This window comes from Staurois parvus, unplaced genomic scaffold (genome assembly GCF_062004578.1).
Source record: "Staurois parvus isolate SC_StPar_1 unplaced genomic scaffold, SC_StPar_1.0 ptg000635l, whole genome shotgun sequence".
Classification (NCBI taxonomy): domain Eukaryota; kingdom Metazoa; phylum Chordata; class Amphibia; order Anura; family Ranidae; genus Staurois; species Staurois parvus.
The window spans coordinates 5,470,780-5,492,746 of NW_028318431.1; the positions used below are offsets into that span (position 1 = coordinate 5,470,780).

General features: G+C 44.6%; 1 protein-coding gene across 1 annotated transcript in view; it reads right to left on the minus strand.

Moving 5' to 3' along the window:
• Positions 1-21,967, minus strand: part of PIGL (phosphatidylinositol glycan anchor biosynthesis class L) — a 212,082-nt gene that overhangs the window by 60,810 nt on the left and 129,305 nt on the right. The window contains exon 3 of the mRNA XM_089693688.1: positions 11,107-11,197. Within this exon, the coding sequence (XP_089549814.1) occupies positions 11,107-11,197 (91 nt within the window). The remainder of the gene's footprint in view (positions 1-11,106; positions 11,198-21,967) is intronic.

The following is a 21,967-nucleotide window of genomic DNA, read 5'->3' on the forward strand; positions in this document are numbered from 1 at the left end:
ACTGTGAAGGCTACAGAATCCCTGGACCTGGAGACAAACCTACTCAGTTTGTCACTTGCGAAAAAGGTCTTGAAAAACATCAGGGTGAAATGATGATTCTCCGGCATCCAGGCACTGACGATTGAGGAAATCAGCCTGCCAATATCCCACAACTGAGAACTTCATAGTGGACAGGACTGGGATATGAAGTTTTACCTAAGCCAGAATCAGATTGGCTTCTTTTTGAGCTGTGAGACTTCTGGTTCCTCTTTGATGGCTGATGTAACCCACTGATGTTGCTTCCCTGACAGAACACTGGTTGGATGACCTTAAAGTCAAGGGGTCCAGCATTGAAGGGATATCAAACTAAACTGAGTTTCAGAACACTGATATAGAGACAAACTTTCTCCAGTGACAAAGTCCCTTGCAACAAGAAAATATTCAGAACTACCCCATATTATAATGAAAACCTTCCAGAACAGTAGGGAGAAGAATTTCCCCAACTACACAGCTGGACTTGTAATTCACCAGGCCAGGGCAAACCTGGTTTTGTTGGTAATACATATGTGATGGTCCAGAGACTGAGCCTTCTTGTCCCATGAGTGAAATTGGACACATTAAACTGCTTGTAAAAAGGCCATCAATAAGCCTAGAACCCTAATGCAAAAAACGAGGGTTGGCTGGCTACTGGACTGTAGAGATCAAACATGGGAGCAGTGAGTTTGGAGTTTATCCTGTGAAAGGATAACCTTGGACAGGGCCATATCCAAGACCAGACCTAGACACTCTAAAAAATGAGTGCCAGCACTAGCTTCCTCAGATTTAGGATCCACCCAAACCTCTGCAGGGTCTGGACACTGATTGTCAGAGCATGTGCTGACTGATCCCTTAGAAGACGATCATCTAGATATACCCTAAGAATGAAGCAGAGCAAGAAGAGGGGCTGCCACCTTGGTGAAGACTCAATGCACAGTGGACACATCAAGGAAGGGCAACAAACTGCAAAATGCAGGTAGCACTGATGCTCCAGAAAGAAAGGGACATGCATGTAGGCATTCTTTATGTCCATGAAGGCCAGGTCCCCTGGATAGAGGTAGGCAATATCTGACCTAGTAGATTCCATTCCTGTCAGAAGTTTTGTTCCTGGAGAAAGAGAAAGGCGTTGAGAACATTTAGATCCAAAATGGTGTGAATGACCCCCTTTGGTCTTCGGACAGTGAAGAGGTTTGCATAGAAACCCTAGAACCTTTCTTTTATCTGGACAGTGGTTATGACAGCTTGCGAGATGAACTACCTCAATCTCTGAGGGAATATTGGCAGGTATGAAAATAAGGAGAGGGGAGGAGGCAGAGGTCAAAATTCTGGCTTGCAAAGAAATGTCTTGGGACCAGATGGCTGCACAGGCGAACATACAAGCCCCACCCCCTCATTCAGACAAGTGGGGACACCCCTTATTGTGACAAGGACTTGTTTGTGGATTTGGAGGATTCAGAGGTCCAGGACTTATAGAGAAAAAGAGTCACAGGCTGTGCCTTGGACTTAGATGCTTGGAAGAGACAAAATGAACTTTTCTTAGCCTCAGATGTGCAGGGCTTCCTAGACTGAGGATCTGCCTTCTTTTGTTGGAAACCTCAGGTGACATCCTTGATAAAGCCGTCCAGTAATTTACTAAAGAGGTACTCCCAATTACTAGGGATGCACCATTTTTTTTACAGCAAGTACTGATACTTTTTTTTATTGTACTTGCCGATACCAATTACCGATACATAACCACCAGGGGAACCCCGCTGACAGCTGAATGAGTGATTGGTTGTTAAGGATGCGCTGGCACCGCTCCTTAACCAGTTTGGCTCCCACACCTGTTCTGCTATGGACCTGTTTATTCAGCGATAACTTTGTCATTACTTAAAATAACAATGCAAATACATTTTTTTTTTTTTTTTTTAAGGACAAACAAGGCTTTGTTTTCATGAATGTTGTCTTGCAACAATATTTTTTTTCCAATCCTTTGACAAGTAAATGTAACTAAAAACTGAAAAACCCCCACACTTTGTCACTGCACATAAAAATGTGCACATTTTATTCTGTAATTTGTCCTGTTAAAAATGATACTAAAATTATGATTCTGGTACAAAGCATTGAAAAGTTTTTTGTTTTTTTTTCAATTTTGCGCTTTGAAACATGTAAATATATGTTAAAGGTGTAAAAATACTAACAAAGCAAACAAAAACAAAAAAAAAGTTTTATTTATTAATAGTTCAGAAAAAAGAAATGAACAACAAAATCAGCAGGAAACTAATAATTAAATGGAGCAGGAGAATAAGGAGTTAATTCGGGCTAGAGTAACTTAAGGGTTAATAAGGGTTTATACATTTAAGAAAAAAAAAATAAAAAAACTTTTTTTACTTGACAGGTTGCTTCTAATTGACTTCATCTACAGATTGGAGTTCATCCCTTTGATCTGTAGATGAATAAACAGAAAGATACAAAATGTTTTAGAGGCTGAGCAATGTTGTTGATAAACACTGTTGGGCTGCTTTTTTCTTTTTGACAGCTTCAATTGCAGGGACATTTTGTTTTTGTTTACACTTCAGTTGTCAGCATGGGAACCCCACTGACAGCTGAATGAGTCACAGGTTGTTAAGGATGCGCACCCCCCTCCTTAACAACTGGTATTTGACAGCTTTTTTTTTTTTTTTGCAGGCTTTTTTGTTTGTTTGTTTACAGAAGGTACCAGTTTCCAGTATTAGAGCATTTGCAAGAGTACCAATACTAATGCAAATGCTTAGTATGGGCACAACAATACTAATTACAGAGAGCATACACAAGAGATGTTTCTTACAGTGATGCTCTGCAGACTAGCATATGAGCCAAACGGTCCTCTGCATGTGTACCAAACAAAAGCCCATTCTGAAAATGTGGAGTATATTATCAGCCAGCCTAAGGTTTGTCAGAGGGACATGACCACAATAGCAGGTTGCAGGCTAGGACCTGCGAGGGACTTAGCCCCGCCCCCTTCCTCCTTACTGCATTTGAATGACAGCAGCCGGAGCTTCTACTGCTGCTCGAGTGCTGTGTAAAGAAGAAGGGGAGGAGAAAATAGTTGCAGATGTGCACAGCACTGGATCTATTCTCCCCTCTCTTCCCCTTCACACAGGGAAGGGGGGGACACAGGGATATAATAAGTTTTTTACCTTAATACAAGAAATGCAATAATGTTCCGGTCTCAACTTCTCCGGTCTCCGAGCTGCCAGCATCACCAGATGCCACGCCTACTGCACCCCAGACGTCGCGCCCTACGACCCCTCCGCTCACCGAACCACCGCACCCACTGATGACGTGCCGCCACACCCACGGACACCAACCTACTTCACCCGCAGACTACTACCAACCAGCTGCTATCCTTGCTGCCCTCCACTCTCCCTCTCCCCTCCCAGAAGAACTCAATAGTCTCCTCCACAGCGCTACAGACGCTCTGCTTCACCATCCCGGACCTGCACCCCCTCACCTCCCACGGCGTTTCGGACACTTTGCTTTGCCATCCCTGACCAGCACCCCTTCACCCCCCTGACCTTTCCAGCACCCCGCTCATCCCAACATGCCGCCTGCGCTCCTCCCCCTCGTCCTCCTCTCCTCCATCCTTAAAACCGCCTCCCTCTACCCGCCCACCCCCACTAAGCAGCTCTATATCGTCCCCTCGCTTCTCCCCTCTCCCCATTATGGCACCCACCACCTCCTCCTGCTACTCCACTTCCCCGCTGACCCACTTGCCACCACTTCCAGACCCACACGCTCCTACACCTCCCGTTCCCATGCCACCTTCCTCACCGTCCTCCTTCTCATATCAGCTGGGGACATCTCCCCGAACCCTGGCCCCTCACCACCTCACCCCCCCAGAGCCCCCCCTGCTCACGCCAGCCGACGCGACCCCCTCAACCTCATACATGTACTCCTCCTCCCCATACCTATCCCCCCTCTCTCGGTTGCACTCCTGAATGCCCGTTCGGTTTGCAACAAAATTACCGCCATCCACGACCTCTTCATCTCCCGCTCCCTAAACCTCCTAGCAGTCACCGAAACCTGGGTACAGGCCACCAACTCCAATTCCCCTGCGGCACTCACCCATGGAGGTCTCATCTGGACCCATTCGCCAAGACTGAGCGATCGCAGAGGTGGTGGTGTTGGCCTGCTCCTTTCACCGCTGAGCACCTTCCAGGTCCTCCCTTACCCACCCTCTCTATCCTTCCCCTCCTTTGAGGCGCACTGCATCCGACTCTTCTCACCCACCCCCCTAAGGATCGCAGTGATCTACAGACCTCCTGGGTCCATACCCCACTTCCTGGACAACTTCGCTGCCTGGCTCCCCTTCTTCCTCTCCTCTGATCTACCGACCATCATCCTCGGGGACTTCAACATCCCCATCAATCACAACAACCCGGCCACTTCCCAATTCCTCCACCTAACCTCCTCCTTCGCGCTCACACAGCACACGCAATCCTCCACCCACATCGGAGGGAACACCCTGGACCTCATCTTCTCCCACCTCTGTACCCTCAACCAGTTCTCTAACACCCCCTTCCCTCTCTCTGACCACCACCTCATCACCTTCTCCATCTCCCCTTCCCCCAACTCCCCCCCCCAAAAACGCCAAACCATCACCAGCCGCAATCTCCGCAACCTGAACCGGCCCCCCTCCACTCAGCCGCCGACCGCCTACATGACAGCATCCTCCCACTGTCATGTCCTGACATAGCCACCACCTTGTACAACGACTCACTGTCAGCTGCCCTAGACTCTCTGGCACCCCTAACCACACGCATCATCAAACCCAGGCCGCTTCAACCATGGCAGAATGACAGCACTAAACGCCTCAAACGTAGCAGTCGCGCACTGGAGAGACTGTGGCGCAAAACCAGGTCCCCTCACACATTCTCCCTCTACAAATCTGCCCTCCTCACTTACACCTCCTCCCTCCACGCCGCCAAGCAGGCCTACTTTGTTAACCTAATCAACACCCTCTCCTCCTGCCCTCGCCGACTCTTCTCCACCTTCAACTCCCTGCTCTCTCCCCCCCCTCCTCCACTCAGTACCTCACTCACCGCCCACGAGATTGCCACCCATTTCCGTAGCAAGATTGACACTATCCGTAAGGACATTGTCAATCTACCTCCCCACCTAGCCTCCCCACCCCCGTCACCCCTTCTTCTCCCCCCTCCTCTGCCCTCACAACCGCACTGCCCTCCACCTCTCCCAAGGCCCCGCCCACCGTAACCCCCCCTTGCACTGCACTCCCTCAGCCCTGTCACTACTGAGGAAATCGTCAAGGTCCTCTCAGAAGCCCGCCTCACTACCTGCCCCCTGGACCCTATCCCCTCTCAACTCCTCCGGTCACCCCCCTCTTCCCTCATCCGCTCCCTCACCCACATCTTCAATCTCTCCCTCTCTACTGGCGCATTCCCCTCCCCCCTAAAGCACGCACATATCACCCCCATCCTCAAAAAGCCCTCCTTGGATCCCGCGGACCCCAACAACCTCAGACCCATCTCCCTGCTGCCACTCACCTCCAAGCTCCTTGAGCGCATAGTCTACGATCGCCTAAGCGCCCACCTTATTGACAATAACCTCCTTGACCCATTACAGTCCGGCTTCCGTCCCCTACACTCCACTGAAACTGCCCTCCTCAAAATCACTAACGACCTACTAAACGCCAAAGCCAAGGGCAACTACTCTGTCCTCCTTCTCCTGGACCTCTCTGCGGCCTTCGACACAGTCGACCACCCCCTCCTCCTTAATAAACTACTCTCCCTTGGCATCAGAGATACCGCTCTCTCCTGGTTCTCATCCTACCTATCCCGACGCTCCTTCAGCGTCACCTACAATGGTACCACCTCCCCCTCCCTCCCCCTCTCTGTTGGGGTCCCATAAGGCTCTGTCCTTGGACCCCTTCTCTTCTCCATCTACACCTCCTCCCTGGGCACACTCATACACTCCCATGGCTTCAATTTTCACCTCTATGCTGACGACACCCAAATCTACCTCTCCACCCCTCTCCTCACCCCCACTATCTCCGCCCGCATCACTCACCTCCTAAACGACATCTCAGACTGGATGTCGCTCCATTTCCTCAAGCTTAACCTCTCCAAAACCGAACTCCTCATCTTTCCCCCTGCCCACACCCCCCCCCAGCATATCCATCACCAACACCACTATCATTCCCGCCCCGCAAGCCAAAGTCCTTGGCGTCATTCTTGACTCGAACCTCTCCTTCCTCCCTCATGTCAAATCACTTGCAAACACCTGCAGACTCCATCTCCGCAATATTGCCAAGATACGTGCCTTCCTCACCCCAGACACCACCAAACTTCTTGTACACTCCCTCATCATCTCACGCCCTGACTACTGCAACTCTCTTCTCATTGGCCTACACAAGTGCAGGCTCTCCCCGCTCCAGACCATCCTGAACTCAGCGGCCAGACTCATCCACCTCACCACCCGCTCCACCTCTGCCACCCCCCTCTGCCTCTCCCTCCACTGGCTCCCGATTGCCCAACGCATCAAATTTAAACTTCTAATCCTGACCTACAAAGCCGTTCATAACACTGCCCCTGACTACCTCACCAACCTGATCCCCAAGTACCACCCTACCCGTACCCTTCGCTCCTCACAGGACCTCCTTCTATCCTGCTCCCTGGTCTCCTCCTCCCATGCACGACTGCAGGACTTCTCCAGGTCCTCCCCTATCCTCTGGAACTCACTGCCCCAATCCATCTGACTGTCGCCTTCCCTCCCCACATTCAGGCGCTCCCTCAAAACCCATCTCTTCAGGGAAGCCTACCCCACCCTCACCTAACGGCCATCCTCCCTCATTCCTCCCACCACTTCATCCCCCTCAGCCACTTCATTCCCCTCAGTCACTTCCTATTGTTCCACTACCCCCTCCCTCCTAGATTGTAAGCTTGAAAGAGTAGGGCCCTCTTACCCCTCGTACGCTGTCTGTTTTTGTTGTAGTGTGCCATGTATTGTCCCCCCTATTGTACAGCGCTGAGCAAACCCTTTGGCGCTATATAAACTCGATGTAATAATAATAATAATAATGTAAAAAACGTTTTCAGCTTTAGTATCACTTAAACTCCACAGCCCACTCAAAAACATTACAGACATACGTTTCTCAATTACACCCAGAAATGGTAAATAAAAACATACCTGCAGCAAGCAGACTATTTAAAACAAAACTTTCCTTCTATGAAGTAAAAAAAGAGACTGAACAGCATCATGATCAGTGGAAAACTCAGCATCATACTTTGGGACATCCATAAAAACAACGACTTCGCATTGCATACTTTAACCCACAATTGGATACGAGATTCTGAAGCAGCCTATAAATTGGACCTCGGGTGGGTTGCCCCTGGGGAGATCCGGAGAGGAATTAATTCTCCTCTAACTGGCCTCCCTTTACCATTCACTTTTATTCTCTTCCTCTCTTCTCTTTTCATGCTTACTTTTCTTGTGCTGTCCATCCTATCTTACCCATTTGTCATCACCCACACCCCAGTCTAACACCTAACTTTACTTCTTCCATACAACATTCCCAACCCATAACCCATATTATGATATCCTAGCTCTGAACCCTGACCCCCTCCACACACACACACACAACCTTCAACCCACCAAGAAATGCACCTTCAGAACAACTCAAGCCCCTCTTGCTGAGCCACTGTTCATGTAATAAAAGATGAGGTTATGTCTAGTAGATAGGTTTCTGCCCATGCAGTATTCCAAATGATCAATTGTTGACATTTTAACTGCCTTTACGGGTCATCAGTTAAAATTAATCATTAATAAGGGATCTAGAACTATTTCTCTCATTACTATGTGTGTAGCGACCCAATATGTATTGTACACTTGTCATTTACATACATGTGAGTGTCCTATGTATGTGTGTGTATGTGTAAGCAGGGCGGCAGGCGTGCTTTTACAATTGTTTTTGTTATTTTAATTTTTTTCTTCACACTCTTCTTTTCCCCTAATGTTATTTCTATTAAAATTAAGGCTATTATATGCTAGCTGTGAGCAGGTGATACAGTGGACATAAAAAGTCTACACACCCCTGTTAAAATGTCAGGTTTCTGTGATGTAAAAAAATGAGACAAAGATAAATCATTTCAGACTTTTTTCCCTGTCATTTGCAGGGCTAGGGTTAAAGGGAAACTGGTAGGCAGAGGTCAAAAGACTAGTCATTAGTCTTGCCTGCAGCTGATCTTTACTCATTTCTGACTTACCATGCCTTGGTCTGCACTGTGTCTTTGTATGGAGGCAACCATCTTAGTAGAGAAAGATCTTTGTTTCCAAACATCAGAGCTTTCCCCTGATTATTGGTGATCTGATTACAAGTCAGAGCTTCCAGAAACGAGAACAGTGAGTATCACAGTAGTGCAATCACCAAATCTGGTGAGACTAGCAGTCAAAAGCAGCAGTATCTTATAGCATACACTGCAGATATACAGCCTAGGCACACTCACATACTAGGACGTGCACTGCTATTTTTCAGGTGGAATAGTAGACAACAGGAACGTTTTTCAGGGCACTGCATATGCAGTGCATATACATATACAATCCCTGTCCAAATTATGCCACCTCAACCTCCGCAACAACTCCAGAACATGTCCCTTTTTAATCAATGACACAAGTATTCTAATTCACTCCCTGGTTATCTCTTGCCTCAACTACTGCAACTCCCTTACCTTTACATAGGCTATCCCCCCTTCAGTCCATTAGAATGCAGCTGTCAGACTCATCCATCTTGCCAACCGTTCAGTGTCTGCCACCCCTCTCTGCCAATCCCTGCACTGGCTTCCACTCACCCAATGAATAAAATTCACTGTACTAACAACAATTTACAAAGCCATCCACAACTCGTTCCCCAGCTACTGTATTTCACTAACCTGGTCTCAAAATACCAACCAAACCGCTCTCTTCAGTCCTTCCAAGACCTCCTGCTCTCTAGTTCCCATGTTACCTCCTCCCATGCTTGCCTCCAAGATTTCTCCAGAGCTTCTCCCATCCTATGGAACTACCTACCCAATCTGTCTGATTACCTCCTAATCTATCCACCTTTAGACTATCCCTGTAAACCTTTCTTTCTCTTTAAAGAAGCCTATCTTGCTTTTAATTAATGCACTGTGTTTTTACTTTCCCCATCAGCTCATCCCCCACAGCTACTACCCTTTGTATCATTTGACCCTCCCTCTTAGATTGTAAGCTCTAATAAGCACGGCCCTCTGATTCCTCTTGTACCAAACTGTATTGTAACTGGAATGTTTGCCTTCATTTTGTAAAGTGCTGCACAAACTGTTGGCACTATAAAAATCCTGTATAATAGTAATATGCACCATTAACATTTCTAGGTATTCCTTATAACAAAGAAAATCTTTACTATTTGAGTTTAGTCCCACTTTAAGACTGCTTTTGTTTACAATCTAGGTTGCTGCCATTAGCGCCAAGTGCAAGTGGTTCAGACTATAAGCACAAGTGGTCTTGAGATCTGCCAGTGTACAATGGAAAACATAGCAGCAACAGCTAACTAGTCATGTGGGTGAACTTTCTGCAGAATCCATAAAAAAATAAGAGGAGACACTTTACAAAAAAAATGAATAAAAATAACATAGGTAAATAACAAAGGTATTTTTTTCTCTTAAGCATTGTGTAGGGAAAGGTTAAAATCCCTGTCATATTACTTTTTGCTGCTTGTGTCCTGTTAGGGAGATCTACCTTTACTTTCTATACCAGCAATGCAACAGGAACTGAAAGAAAATCTCTACAACGGTAGGGATATTCCTCTCTTAGACAGGTGTCACTAGACCAGATGTCCCCATAGAAATATTCAACTCATGCTTTGGTGAGAACTGTGAAATGTTAACTTTCCCATCACTGTCACAATAAAAAGGGTCACTAGGACAACTAGAGAAGGTGAATCTGCCAAATGGGAACATAGACAGCAACTGAAACTTGACAGGGGTTCTAATGCTTCCCTACTCCATCCAAATCTAAAAAAAAAAATGTTTTGGTTATACGTACATTTGAATATTTCACATATGCACAGTATTGTAATGTACAGCGCTGAGCGAACTGTTGGCGCTATATAAATATTGTATAATAATAATAATAATATTTGGAGATAAACATTTGGGGAAAAAGTCTCTTATATACAATTTGTGAGCTACTCAACTTCCGTCACTAGAGGGCGCATGTATTGCACGAACAGCTAATTTGATGTCTTCTGTGTTCCTTACATTAAACTGTACAGTACACAACTAATACTAGCATTTATTTTGAGTGAATATACCTAAAAAGATGTAAACAAAGCCTTATGATAGTATGTCAGCAATTTAACATTTTTTTATTAGCTGAGTGTCAGCAAAATAATACTTTAAAACAATCCAAATCTTAACAAAAGCCCACACAAATTCTAATTGTAATGCCCTTTAGACATCTGTCAATATAACATATAATGTTTTTTTCTGTTCTGAAGCTGGAGCTATTATGCAAATGACCTGATCTCCTCAACCAGAACAATTTGGTGTCTGTGTCTAAAATGAATAAAGATTACTAGGAACCACAATCAGTGTGCTATGCCTAAAGATATATGAGGTTCCAACTACTCTGTGACCCAACTCTAGCAAAATTATTGGTGGCATTTTCATTTTACAGTGCAGTCAAAGAAATTAACAGATAGGGTCCTTTCACATGGACTGATTAGGCTTAGATTAGCAACATCAAAGTTCCATGAAAGTCTATGGGCAGGTAGATGTAAAGGTATGTGCATCTGTTTACATCTGCTTAACCTTGCGTTTGGCCAGGTCCAAAAGAAAAGATGAAAAAGGACTGCATCCTTTTCCATTTTCATGGGTATAAATGTGACAGTTCAGAGGTAGCCTTATATAAACTGATGAATGTGTGTTTTTATTTGGTTGACATAGATTGAACAGAAATAAAGCAGAAAAAAAACAGAAAAATGTCACAAAAGTCACGTGTCCCATTGTGCTCCAAATTTGAGAACAGATTCCCTGCTGAAGGGAGCAGACACAGGCCATGTGATAGGACCCCAGACAAAGAATTACTAATACTTACCAAATCAATATTCTTCTGTATTATGTGGGTTAGAATTAGATCTGAGAGGAGATGCGTGTCCCAATGTACACTGGGATTATCAGGAAGGTTTCTAGAAAAGAGAAAATGCTTACACTGAGAACACAGAATTATAATGACACTCCAAACAAAAATGCTTTTGCACATATATTGCAGTTTTGTAAAAGAGAAAGTATGTCCAAAACCTTTCTGGATCTTACTTTTCCACTCCTGTGACCCAGAATCAGCCAACAGCTGGCCAAAACCTGCTGTCAGCTGACATTACAGAGCCACTCCAGGCTCTGGAGAGATCTTGACAATAATGTCGCGATCCACCCAGATGCCTGATTGGCAGCTGGCTCAGCCTTTCAGCCTGAGTCAGCCACTCCCACTACCTCCACAGTCCAGTATTCCCTTCCAGCTCCTTTTCCTGTCAGAGCATCGCTTCTGCATCTGGACTGTCACACTGGATCTATGCAGGGTTTCCTTACCTGCCCCCATCTCTTCCCAGCAAAGAACAGGTAAGGAAACCTTAGATTTGTGCTGGGAGGGGGGATTTTAGCAGGGTGGGAATTTGTACTGGTAGTACGGGGAATATTGGTTTGTGGAGAATTTTGGGTTGCAAGGGGAATTTATGCTTAGGGAAATAGTGGACAGATTAGTGCTAGATTTTTTTTTTAAGGGCGGGATTTGTGCTGACAAAATAGGTGAGTTGGAAGCTTTGTTGCATGAAGAGAGCTATGATTTAATTGGTATTGCTGAATCTTGGCTTCATTCTTCACATGACTGGGCTATTAATATTCCTGGCTATGTTCTCTTTTGGAGAGACAGAGTAGATAGGAAAGGTGGTGGTGTCTGTCTCTATGTGAAAAGTGATCTCAGAGCGAGTGTGAAAGAGGACCTAGTTGATGGAGAGTGTGATGAGGCTGAAGTATAATGGGTGGAACTGCACATGGGGGTGCGTACTACAAAAGGTAATCATTGGAGTTTATTATAGGCCTCCCAATGTTAATGAGGAGGTGGAAACTCAGCTCCTTCAACAGATCGAAAGGGCTGCAAGGGCTGGTACAGTGATAATAATGGGGGATTTTAACTACCCGGAAATTGACTGGAGTAATGGTACTGCAGGAACAGTTAAAGGGCAAAATTTTTTAAACCTACTGCAGGACAATTTTATGCTATGGTTCATAGAGGCCCCAACTAGGAATGATGCTCTGCTGGACCTGGTAATCTCAAACCATGCAGAGCTTATTACGAATGTCCATATTAAAGAACATCTGGTCAGCAGTGACCATAACATGATTTCATTTATTGTTAGCTGTAAACCCTAAGCACATACGGGAAAAATAAAACCGCTCAATTTCAAGACAGCTAGTTTTTCCAGGGCTGAGAACTGCCCTCCAAGACTTAGACTGGGAGGGAATATTGGCATTGATGAACACAACACAGAAATGGGAGTTCTTCAAAAAGACTGTATATTAACACACTGCAAAATATATTCCCATGGGCAACAAGTTTAAAAGGCTAAAAAATCAAACCTATGTGGCTTACGACCAAAGTTAAAAAGGCTATAGATAATAAGAAAAGAGCTTTTATTAAATATAAAAATGAAGGAACGCTATCATCGTTTAAACATTACAAAGAATATAACAGAATATGCAAAAAAGAAATAAAGGCCGCAAAAATTGAAAACGAACGACAGATTGCAAAGGATAGCAGGACCAACCCCAAAACATTCTTCAAATATATTATTAGTAAAATGGTCCGGTCTGAGCATGTAGGCCCTTTACAAAATAATCTAGAGTGGGTGACCGGGGACAAAGAGAAGGCAAATTTATTTAATACCTTCTTCAGCTCTGTGTATACAAAAGGAGCATGGGGGAGCTCTTGCCCATAATGGGCATGGTATTGACACAGCCCCAGATGATCCACATTGGCTCACAATTGATATGATCCAAAAATATTTAGACAGTATAAAGGTGAATAAAGCACCTGGACCAGATGGTATACACCCACGGGTCCTTAAAGAATTTAGCTCTGTCATTTCAAAGTCATTGTTTCTAATTTTTAGGGACTCTTTAATGACTGGCATAGTAGCACTGGATTGGCGTAAGGCCAAGGTGGTGCCAATACTTAAAATAGGGTCAAAATCTTTACCAAGTAATTATAGACCTGTTAGTTTAACTTCTATAGTTGGGAAGATACTGGAGAGTTTAATAAAAGATCACATAGATGAGTTCTTGCTAGAAAAAAATATTTTAAGCAACAGACAGCATTGATTCATGAAAGACAGAAGTTGTCAAACAAATCTGATTTCTTTTTATGAGGGGGTAAGCTAAACTTTGGACAGAGGGGTGGCGGTGGACGTGGTATACTTGGACTTTGCAAAAGCGTTTGACACAGTTCCCCACACACGGCTAATGTGTAAGGTAAAGTCTACAGGCTTGGAAAAATCTGTATGTAATTGGATAGAAAACTGGCTAAAAGATCGTATTCAAAGAGTAGTGGTTAATGATTCATAGTCTGAATGATCTGGGGTCATCAGTGGTGTACCCCAAGGTTCAGTGTTGGGACCCTTACTTTTTAACATATTTATAAACGATATATGGTCTGAGTGTAAAAATTCCATTTCAGTCTTTGCAGGTGACACCAAGCTGTGCAGTGGAATAATGTCCTTACAGGATGTCTTCAACTTACAAGCCGACCTCAATGCACTGTTTAATTGGGCAACTATGTGGCAAATGAGGTTTAATTTTGATAAATGTAAGGTTATGCACTTGGCGGCTAAGAATATGCATGCATCATACATACTAGGGGGGGTACAACTGGGGGAATCAATGGTGGAGAAGGATCTGGGAGTTCTGATAGATCACAAGCTTAATAATGGCATGCAATGCCAAACTGCGGTTTATAAAGCGAGCAAAATCCTCTCTTGTATTAAAAGAGGTATAGACTCCGGAGAGAGAGATATCATATTACCCCTGTACAAATCATTAGTAACACCTCATCTGGAATATGCAGTTCAGTTTTGAGCACAAATTCACAAAAAGAACATTGGGGAACTGGAGAAAGTACAGAGAAGGGCAACCAAACTGATACGAGGCATGGAGGAGCTCAGCTATGAGGAAAGATTAGAGGAACTGAATTTATTATCTCTTGAGAAGAGGAGATTAAGGGGGGATATGATCAGTGGCGGACTGACCATTTGGAAACTCGGGCACTGCCAGAGGGCCCGGGGTCAGTAGGGGGCCCCATAAGATGCCCCTGGTACCTTTTTCATAGGCTTTTTTGAGTGTGGGCAAGGACACAGGGGCCCCATGATCCTCTATTGCCCGGGGGGCCCCATGAGTTGTCAGTCCGCCCCTGGATATGATCAACATGTATAAATACATTAGTGGTTCATATAGTGAACTCGGTGTAGAGTTATTCATCCTGATGTCATCACAGAGAACAAAGGGGCACTGTTTACGTCTGAAGGAAAATAAATTTAATCTCCAAACACAGAAAGGTTTCTTCACAGAGCTGTGAAAATGTGGAATAGAATCCCTCAAGAGTTGGTTCTGGCCAGCTCAGTGGATTGCTTCAAAAAAGGCCTGGATTGTTTCTTAGATACACAGAATATAACTGGATACTACCATTTATAGGTAAAGTTGATCCAGGGAATATCCAATTGCCTCTTGGGGGATCAGGAAGGAATTGTTTTTCCCAGCTGGAGCAAATTAGATCATTCTTTGCTGGGGGGTTTATCTTGCCTTCCTCTGGATCAACTGTGGGTATAGAATTATAACTTTTTTTTTTTCTATGGTTGAACTGGATGGACGTTTGTCTTTTTCAGCCAGACTAACTGTGACATATAATGGTCATACATCTTGGGGGAGCGCAGTTTGGCATCTTTGCCCTGGGCGCTAGGTAATTTTGTCCTGGAAACTAGAAAAATAAAGATGTAAGGTGAATATACTGTAGATTTTTTGTTTTGTTTTTTTTTTTGCCACAATTCTTAAAGCAGAGTTCCAGTTGAAAATAAATAAATAAATAAAAGTCAGCAGCTACAAAAACTGTAGCTGCTGACTATTAAAATAAAGACACTTACCTGTCCCTCGGTCCAGCGGTGCCTTCACCACAGCTGGTTTCACCGGCTGTTTACTCTCCCCGGCATCTTTAGTGTGGGCAACGAGCTGTGACAGCTTGCGGCTTCACAGCCGGGTACCCACTGCACATGCGCAAGAAGTGCTGCGCTTTGTGAATGGCACCGTAGTCTTCTGGAACCTGTCACGTTTCCCAGAAGACTACGGGGAGGTAGGGGAGAGGACAACTTCTGCTTCCAATTGCCTTAGGCGATCGCAGCGGAAGTGGGAGCGGGTACCTGTCAAATTTGGGTACCCGGTCCCCCCCCCCCCGCTGCCCAAAGGTGCCAATCCTTAATGGGGAGCAGGGGACAAAGCATTAAAGCAGAACTTCCCCTTTTGGGTGGAGCTCCGCTTTAAGCAATTGAGATTCATAACTACTTCTTTTCTGAAGATATTAAGTTTTTCTTATGGACTGCAAAAATTGTTTACAAAGACAGAGTGTGCAGAAACCATTAGTACAGAGCTGATCAGTAATAATGGTAAATTGTGTCCCACAATGATGCATCATCAGACTTGGACAAGCTGGGGTCGGAGATGCCTTCTTTGAGAATCCAGAAAGTTTTGTCAGCAGAGAGATCAGAGAGCAGTGATAAGACTTTCCATATCATGAAAGAAATCTGATTCTAAGCTGTCCAGAAACACTCCACAAAAAATAAGTAGACTTGGCAATTTATTCAAAGTAACTATACATCTTAAGCTGGCCCTAGAGAATTAAATGGTGGGTGTTGCAATTTTTTTTGTCACATGGTATTTGCAAAGCAGTTCTTCAAACACAATTAAAAAAAACAATACACTTTAATGAATTTTAATGCACAAAAACACAATGTACTACCCAATTGTTTGGTAAAATATGAAAGTTAGTGTTATGCTGAGTAAATAGATACCAAACAGATCACGCTTTAAAATTGTGCACGCTTGTGGAAAAGCGACAAACTATTTTCATTATAATGTCTATAGGCAATGCTTTAAAAGTCTGTACAGGTTACCACTTTAGATTTACACAGGAGGTCTGGTGCTAGAAATACTACTCTCAATCTGACGGTCATTGGTGATACCTCACGTGTGTTGTGAGATCGCTGTTTATATACCAACACAGGACTGACATGTGCGTTTGCCTTTGTGCACAAACACAGGAGGATGGGGAGCTTTAATTTTTTTTATGTAACTTATTTTTTTATTTTTACACTGTACCTTTAATTTTTTTTTCAACTTTATTACTATCACAAGGGATGAACAACATCCCTTGAGATAGCATGGGCAGTGACAAGTATTCTTTACTGAGAGATCTGAGATCTATTAGACCCCAGATTCCTCCTCTGCCATTAACAGATTAAGATCACACCAAGATTGGTATGATCTGATGCTTTTTTCAAACTAGTAACGGTTTGTTTACAACTGGTGAAACTGAAAGTGACAACATACTCCTCTGTTCTGGTTTCTTACAACATAGAGATGATCAGGGCTGTTCCCATCCCTTATGAGCTGTGAAATAAAATGGTGGCTGTTGCAATCCTTTATGCCACATGGTATTTGAAAATCAGTTTTTCACACAATTTTTGGGGGAAATATACACTTTGATACATTTTAATGCACAAAAACACAATGCAATACAGTCCTCTGGTTTCCCAGGTGGGACAGGAAAACGTGGAAAGAAGGCATAAGGGGGGATTGTAAAAGCAATCTAGCGGATGTATAGCTGCTAGGATTGCTTTTACAAAAAAGTGCTCTAACAAATAATACTGGGAAGATGCCTGTGACATACAAGTACATCGTGGGGTGTCAAATTGTTAAAATTCTTTATCCAATTTTTAATCCTTAGTGGGGTCAAATTGATGGTCAATTTATACCGCAGTGAGGAGAAAATTGAAAGAGCTGGATTGAAATTATTCTGCAAAGAGTGTTTGTGTTTTTTGTCCGGGAAAGGCTACTTGTTGAAAAGCAAATGTTAAAAGCAAAACATTTTTTTGAAGTGCTTTCAAACGACATCTATCATTTTGTTGAATGTACTTATGAGAATTTTTGTAGGAATGCTCATTCTGTTTAAAAGCTTTCACTGCACTTGTTATATGGGTGTGTGCGGGGGTGATGGAGGGGCTTCAATATTTTACAATTCTTTTTTTTAACACTTTGTTTTATTTTATTGCTGACACAGTTGTGACAGACGCGGCGTCAGACCCCCAGCCCTTCTCACCAACTCGTGACCGAAGGACTAGCCAATCTAAAACCGCGCTCAGCTGCAGCCTGCACAAAGATTTTCCAGCTAATGGACCACAATCTATGTACCGCAGCCTGAGAGCGATTGTTACTGGGTCAGGTTAATTACGCAATTAACCCTTCACACTGCCACCACCTCCTTTTTGTACAGAGAAAGAGGAAACTCACCAATCTTAGCAGTAACACTATGATGTTTGAATAAGCGTCTGTATACACACTGTCACCACAGGCAAATGTATGCAGAAGTTTTTAAAAGCACACAGTAGCGCTCTTCAGAGACAGAGATTCTTAGTTTGCATTAAAGAGCTTTAGAAACAGTTCAACACTTTTCAGATAATGGGATTTATTACTAAAAAGGTCAAAATGGTGCAATAAAAATATTTACAGAAAAAGATGTAGCCAATATATATATATAAAAATACAGAGAGCAATACCACAACAGAGAGATAACAGAAAGAAGTTTAGAGAGGTAGAATACTTGCCATCAGCCTTGGTTTAAGCAGATTAAGGTCCTGAACAAAAGGGTACCATTCTCCCAAGTTGGTTCCTGATGTTAGAAAGGGAGAATTCTTCATCTTGACTCTCTCAGGCCTGACAGCCTATTTTCTAGTCCACCAGCTGGGTGTCTCCTTAAAGCAGAGAACCAATCACCTCATTTGGGGAGGGTGTTTAGGCGGGGAACTCTGCTATGACCAAATCCCTCGCACGTTTATACCATGGTCAATAACCTTCCATAGGTACATGGAGCATCCTATCCACTAGTAGGATAATATGCAGAATCATCTGCTGAATGTCTAGATATCCGATATGACATATCTACCTGTGAAGGTTAAAGAGATATCGCTTTCTGCTCTCGGGTAGACGTAATCTAGGGGTGTAAGATATCAGGCGACTCGCATTAAACTGAGCTATCCAAATATGTGCTTTGTTCGATTGTATGTATTCCCTATCTTAAGTTATGAAAAGTGGTTTTTAAATGGGATGTATGTTTTACGGCTCTTCTGGAATGTGTTTCATGTCCAGTGAAGGACTGGTTTATAGCTTTACGATCATCTCAGATCGAGAAGCTAAAAAACACCCAGGCACCAGCTAATTGGGATTTCAACCATGAAGTGTATCCAGCTATGCCTGATGCCTTTGTGAACCCAGCACAAACACACACCACATTCCTGAGGGAGGGGGATTGGAGGGAGAGAGAATGATACAAGATGGGGAATCTTGAGCAAGATGGATGACCGTGTCCATATCTGTGTGCACAATTGCTACAACAGTCTCTTAGACCCCAATGTTTCCCTTGCTCCCCAGTGCAGCTATTCTAGCAGAGACCATGCTGAAATAGTTGCATCCTCAGTTACACTATTCGGGGATGACAGCTGTGATCCCAGAAGTGACGCAATACTCACTTCTTCCAAGGTCATTAGTCGCAGGAGGGATCATACAATTACTTTTATCAGAAAGACCTTTGCTGGCCCTTAAAGTTGGTTGATTTAACCATTTGTCTACCATGACTTTTATTAACATACCTTGGTATACAGCTGGTTAAGGGGCATATTTGTGGGGATGGTAGGATACCATGATGACCACACTGGGTCACATCCAAGACTAAAATAATTTTTTTAACTGAACAAAAGTAAATTGATCTAGAAACTGTAATGTAACATTATGATGACACAATAAATAAAAGATCATTTAAAAGCAAACAAATTATAACATTTCTACAAAATTGTATAATACATAACATGTATCATCTTCATATCTGAAAGAAGACCTGGGGTATGTGCCCTAGGTGCCAGGGTCTAGCGTTGTCCCTATGTAAAAGTCAGATTCACGACTTTAAAAATATGCCCCTAAGTATGCTTTTGTTCACCTTAAAAGATGAAGTTACTACTGGAGATATAAAAAAATGGTTTGCTCAGCACAGGAAGAAAGAGAAAAGAAAAGAAATGAAACGACAAGAAAAGGACACTTTCATTACAATACTCACCTTCTCTCTGCTCCCCACAGAGACTAAACACATCCACTAGATGCCGCTTCTCTTCCAGCTTAAATGACACCCAGTATCATTTAAAGTGGCTGTAAAGGCGGAAGGTTTTTTTTTTATCTTGCAACCCCCCTCCATTAAATACATACCTGAGCCTGATCTCGATCCAGCGATGTGAATGCGACCTGAGGCTCTCTCACTCCTCATGGGCTCAGAGCGGGGCTTGGGAGTAAGCATGCTCTAATGTCCCAATAGCAAGCGGCTATCTACGGGGGCACTTGGCAGGGGGGAAGGGGCCAGAAGCACCAGCAGGGGGGCCTGAGAATAGGAGGGTGTTTGTTATTTAAAAAAAACAAACCAAAAAAAAAATGCAACGCAACTTTTAATATTACTTGAACTCACTTCTTGTGAGTCCAGAACATCATGGACTCACTGTCAGGGATCCAACCGCGGTAGCCTCTAGCACTCCACAGACCGGGTTCCCCCAAGGCGCGGAATCTAAGCTCCGACCTGCTTGTTCACCAGGGCCCCTGATGGTGGGGATGGACTTGGAGCAGGCCGAGACCAGGTCGCGGCCCCTGGGTCACCCAGCTGTGGTAGAAGCACCGTTGGAGGTGTATAGCAGGTGAGAGTCTGATGTGAAGAGGTAACAGGAGCAGCGTCGGGCAGGCTGGATCGGTAACAGTGGTGGCGGCGTAGTACAAAATCAGCAGGCAGAGGGATAAACAGGTCACAAGCCGGGTTCGTTAACAGGAGGTCAGAACGTACAGGGTAAAGCAGAAGAATGGTCAGACAAGCCAGGGATCAGAGCAGGAGACAGACAGCAAATCAGGGTCAGACAGGGTCGGCAACAAAACAATCTACAATCAGGAACTTCAGGAAACAGGTAAGACCATACGGCAATTCATTGCAGTCTGATCCTGTTTTAAATAGGGCGCCCTGATTGGTGCCAGGCTCGCACCCGCGATCACGAGTACGCATGCGCGAGCGCCGTTGCAATCGCGGGTGCCCTGGTCCCAATGTTCACACACTAGTGCGGCCGGGCACACCGCGCATGCGCAGACCCGCTTACTATCGCGGCAGCCACTGGGGTCCCTGACATTGCCCCCCCTTACAGGCAGCCTCCGGATGCCTACCCGATTTCTCCTTTGGTGCTGGTTATGTAGGAATTCCCGCATTAATCTGGGGGCATGGATGTTCTGGGCAGGTTCCCACGAGTTTTCCTCCGGCCCATAACCTTTCCACTTGATTAAATATTGTACCTGACCACCCCTCCTCCTACAATCCAAAATTGCTTCCACCTCGAATTCTTCCTCCCCGTTGATCTATGGCTTCTGGAGGTCTAGACCTGCGGTCTAAAAAGGAATCTGGAACTGCAGGTTTTAACAACGATACATGGAAGACTGGATGTATCTTGAGGGATTCAGGGAGAGCCAGTTTAAACGCTACTTCGTTAATCTTGCGCTCTACTTGGAAGGGCCGAACAAATTTGGGTGCCAATTTTCTGGATGGGCAAGTCAGTTTTAGGTTGACTGTTGATAACCAAACCCGATCCCCAGGGTGTATAACCAATTCTCCCTTTCTCCTCCTGTCACAGAACCTTTTACTGTCTTCTTGGGCCTTAGCCATTGTTTCCTGTAATAACTTGTTATTGGTAGTGAAGAATTCTAAGGTGTCCTGGGCTGCCGGGACTGAGTTCTCAGGAACCAGGTCTGGCAGGAAGGTAGGATGGAACCCATAATTAGCGAAGAATGGAGATTGGTTGGTGGCGGAATGATTCGCATTGTTATATGCGAATTCCGCCATGGGTAGAAGTGTCAGCCAGTCATCCTGCAGAAAAGATGTATAGCATCTCAGATATTGCTCAAGCGTTTGATTGGTTCGCTCTGTCTGCCCGTTTGTCTGGGGGTGATATGCTGACGAGAAAGATAACTTAATCTCCAGCCCCTCACATAGCGCTTTCCAGAATCTGGAAGTAAACTGCACTCCCCGGTCCGAGACAATCTCTTTTGGCACTCAGTGAAGCCTCACAATCTCTTTAATGAATACTTGGTCTGTTTCAGAGGCTGATGGTGTCTTGGCTAGTGGAAGAAAATGGGCCATTTTAGAAAGGCGTTCCACTACCACAAAGATCACGGTGTGGTCTCGGGAGGGTGGCAATTCAACAATAAAATCTAAAGAGATCATACTCCAGGGTCGGTCAGGTATTGGTAAAGGTTTCAATAGGCCCCAGGCCTTGTCTCTGGTGGGTTTATTTCAGTTACAGATGGGGCAAGATTTCACGTAGGCTTCACAGTCCTTGGCCATGTTTAACAACCAAAATGTATGTCATGTCAGATCTAAGGTCTTATGTATCCCAAAGTGTCCCGCTAGGGGATGGTCACGGCAGAAACCTAACACCAGGGACTGAACCCCCTTGGGTACCACGATCTGTTCCCCCCTCCAAGTGCGAGTGTGCATGCGTGAGCGCCGTTGCAATCGCGGGTGCCCTGGTCCCAATGCTCGCACACCATGCATGCGCAGACCCGCACGCGATCGTGGC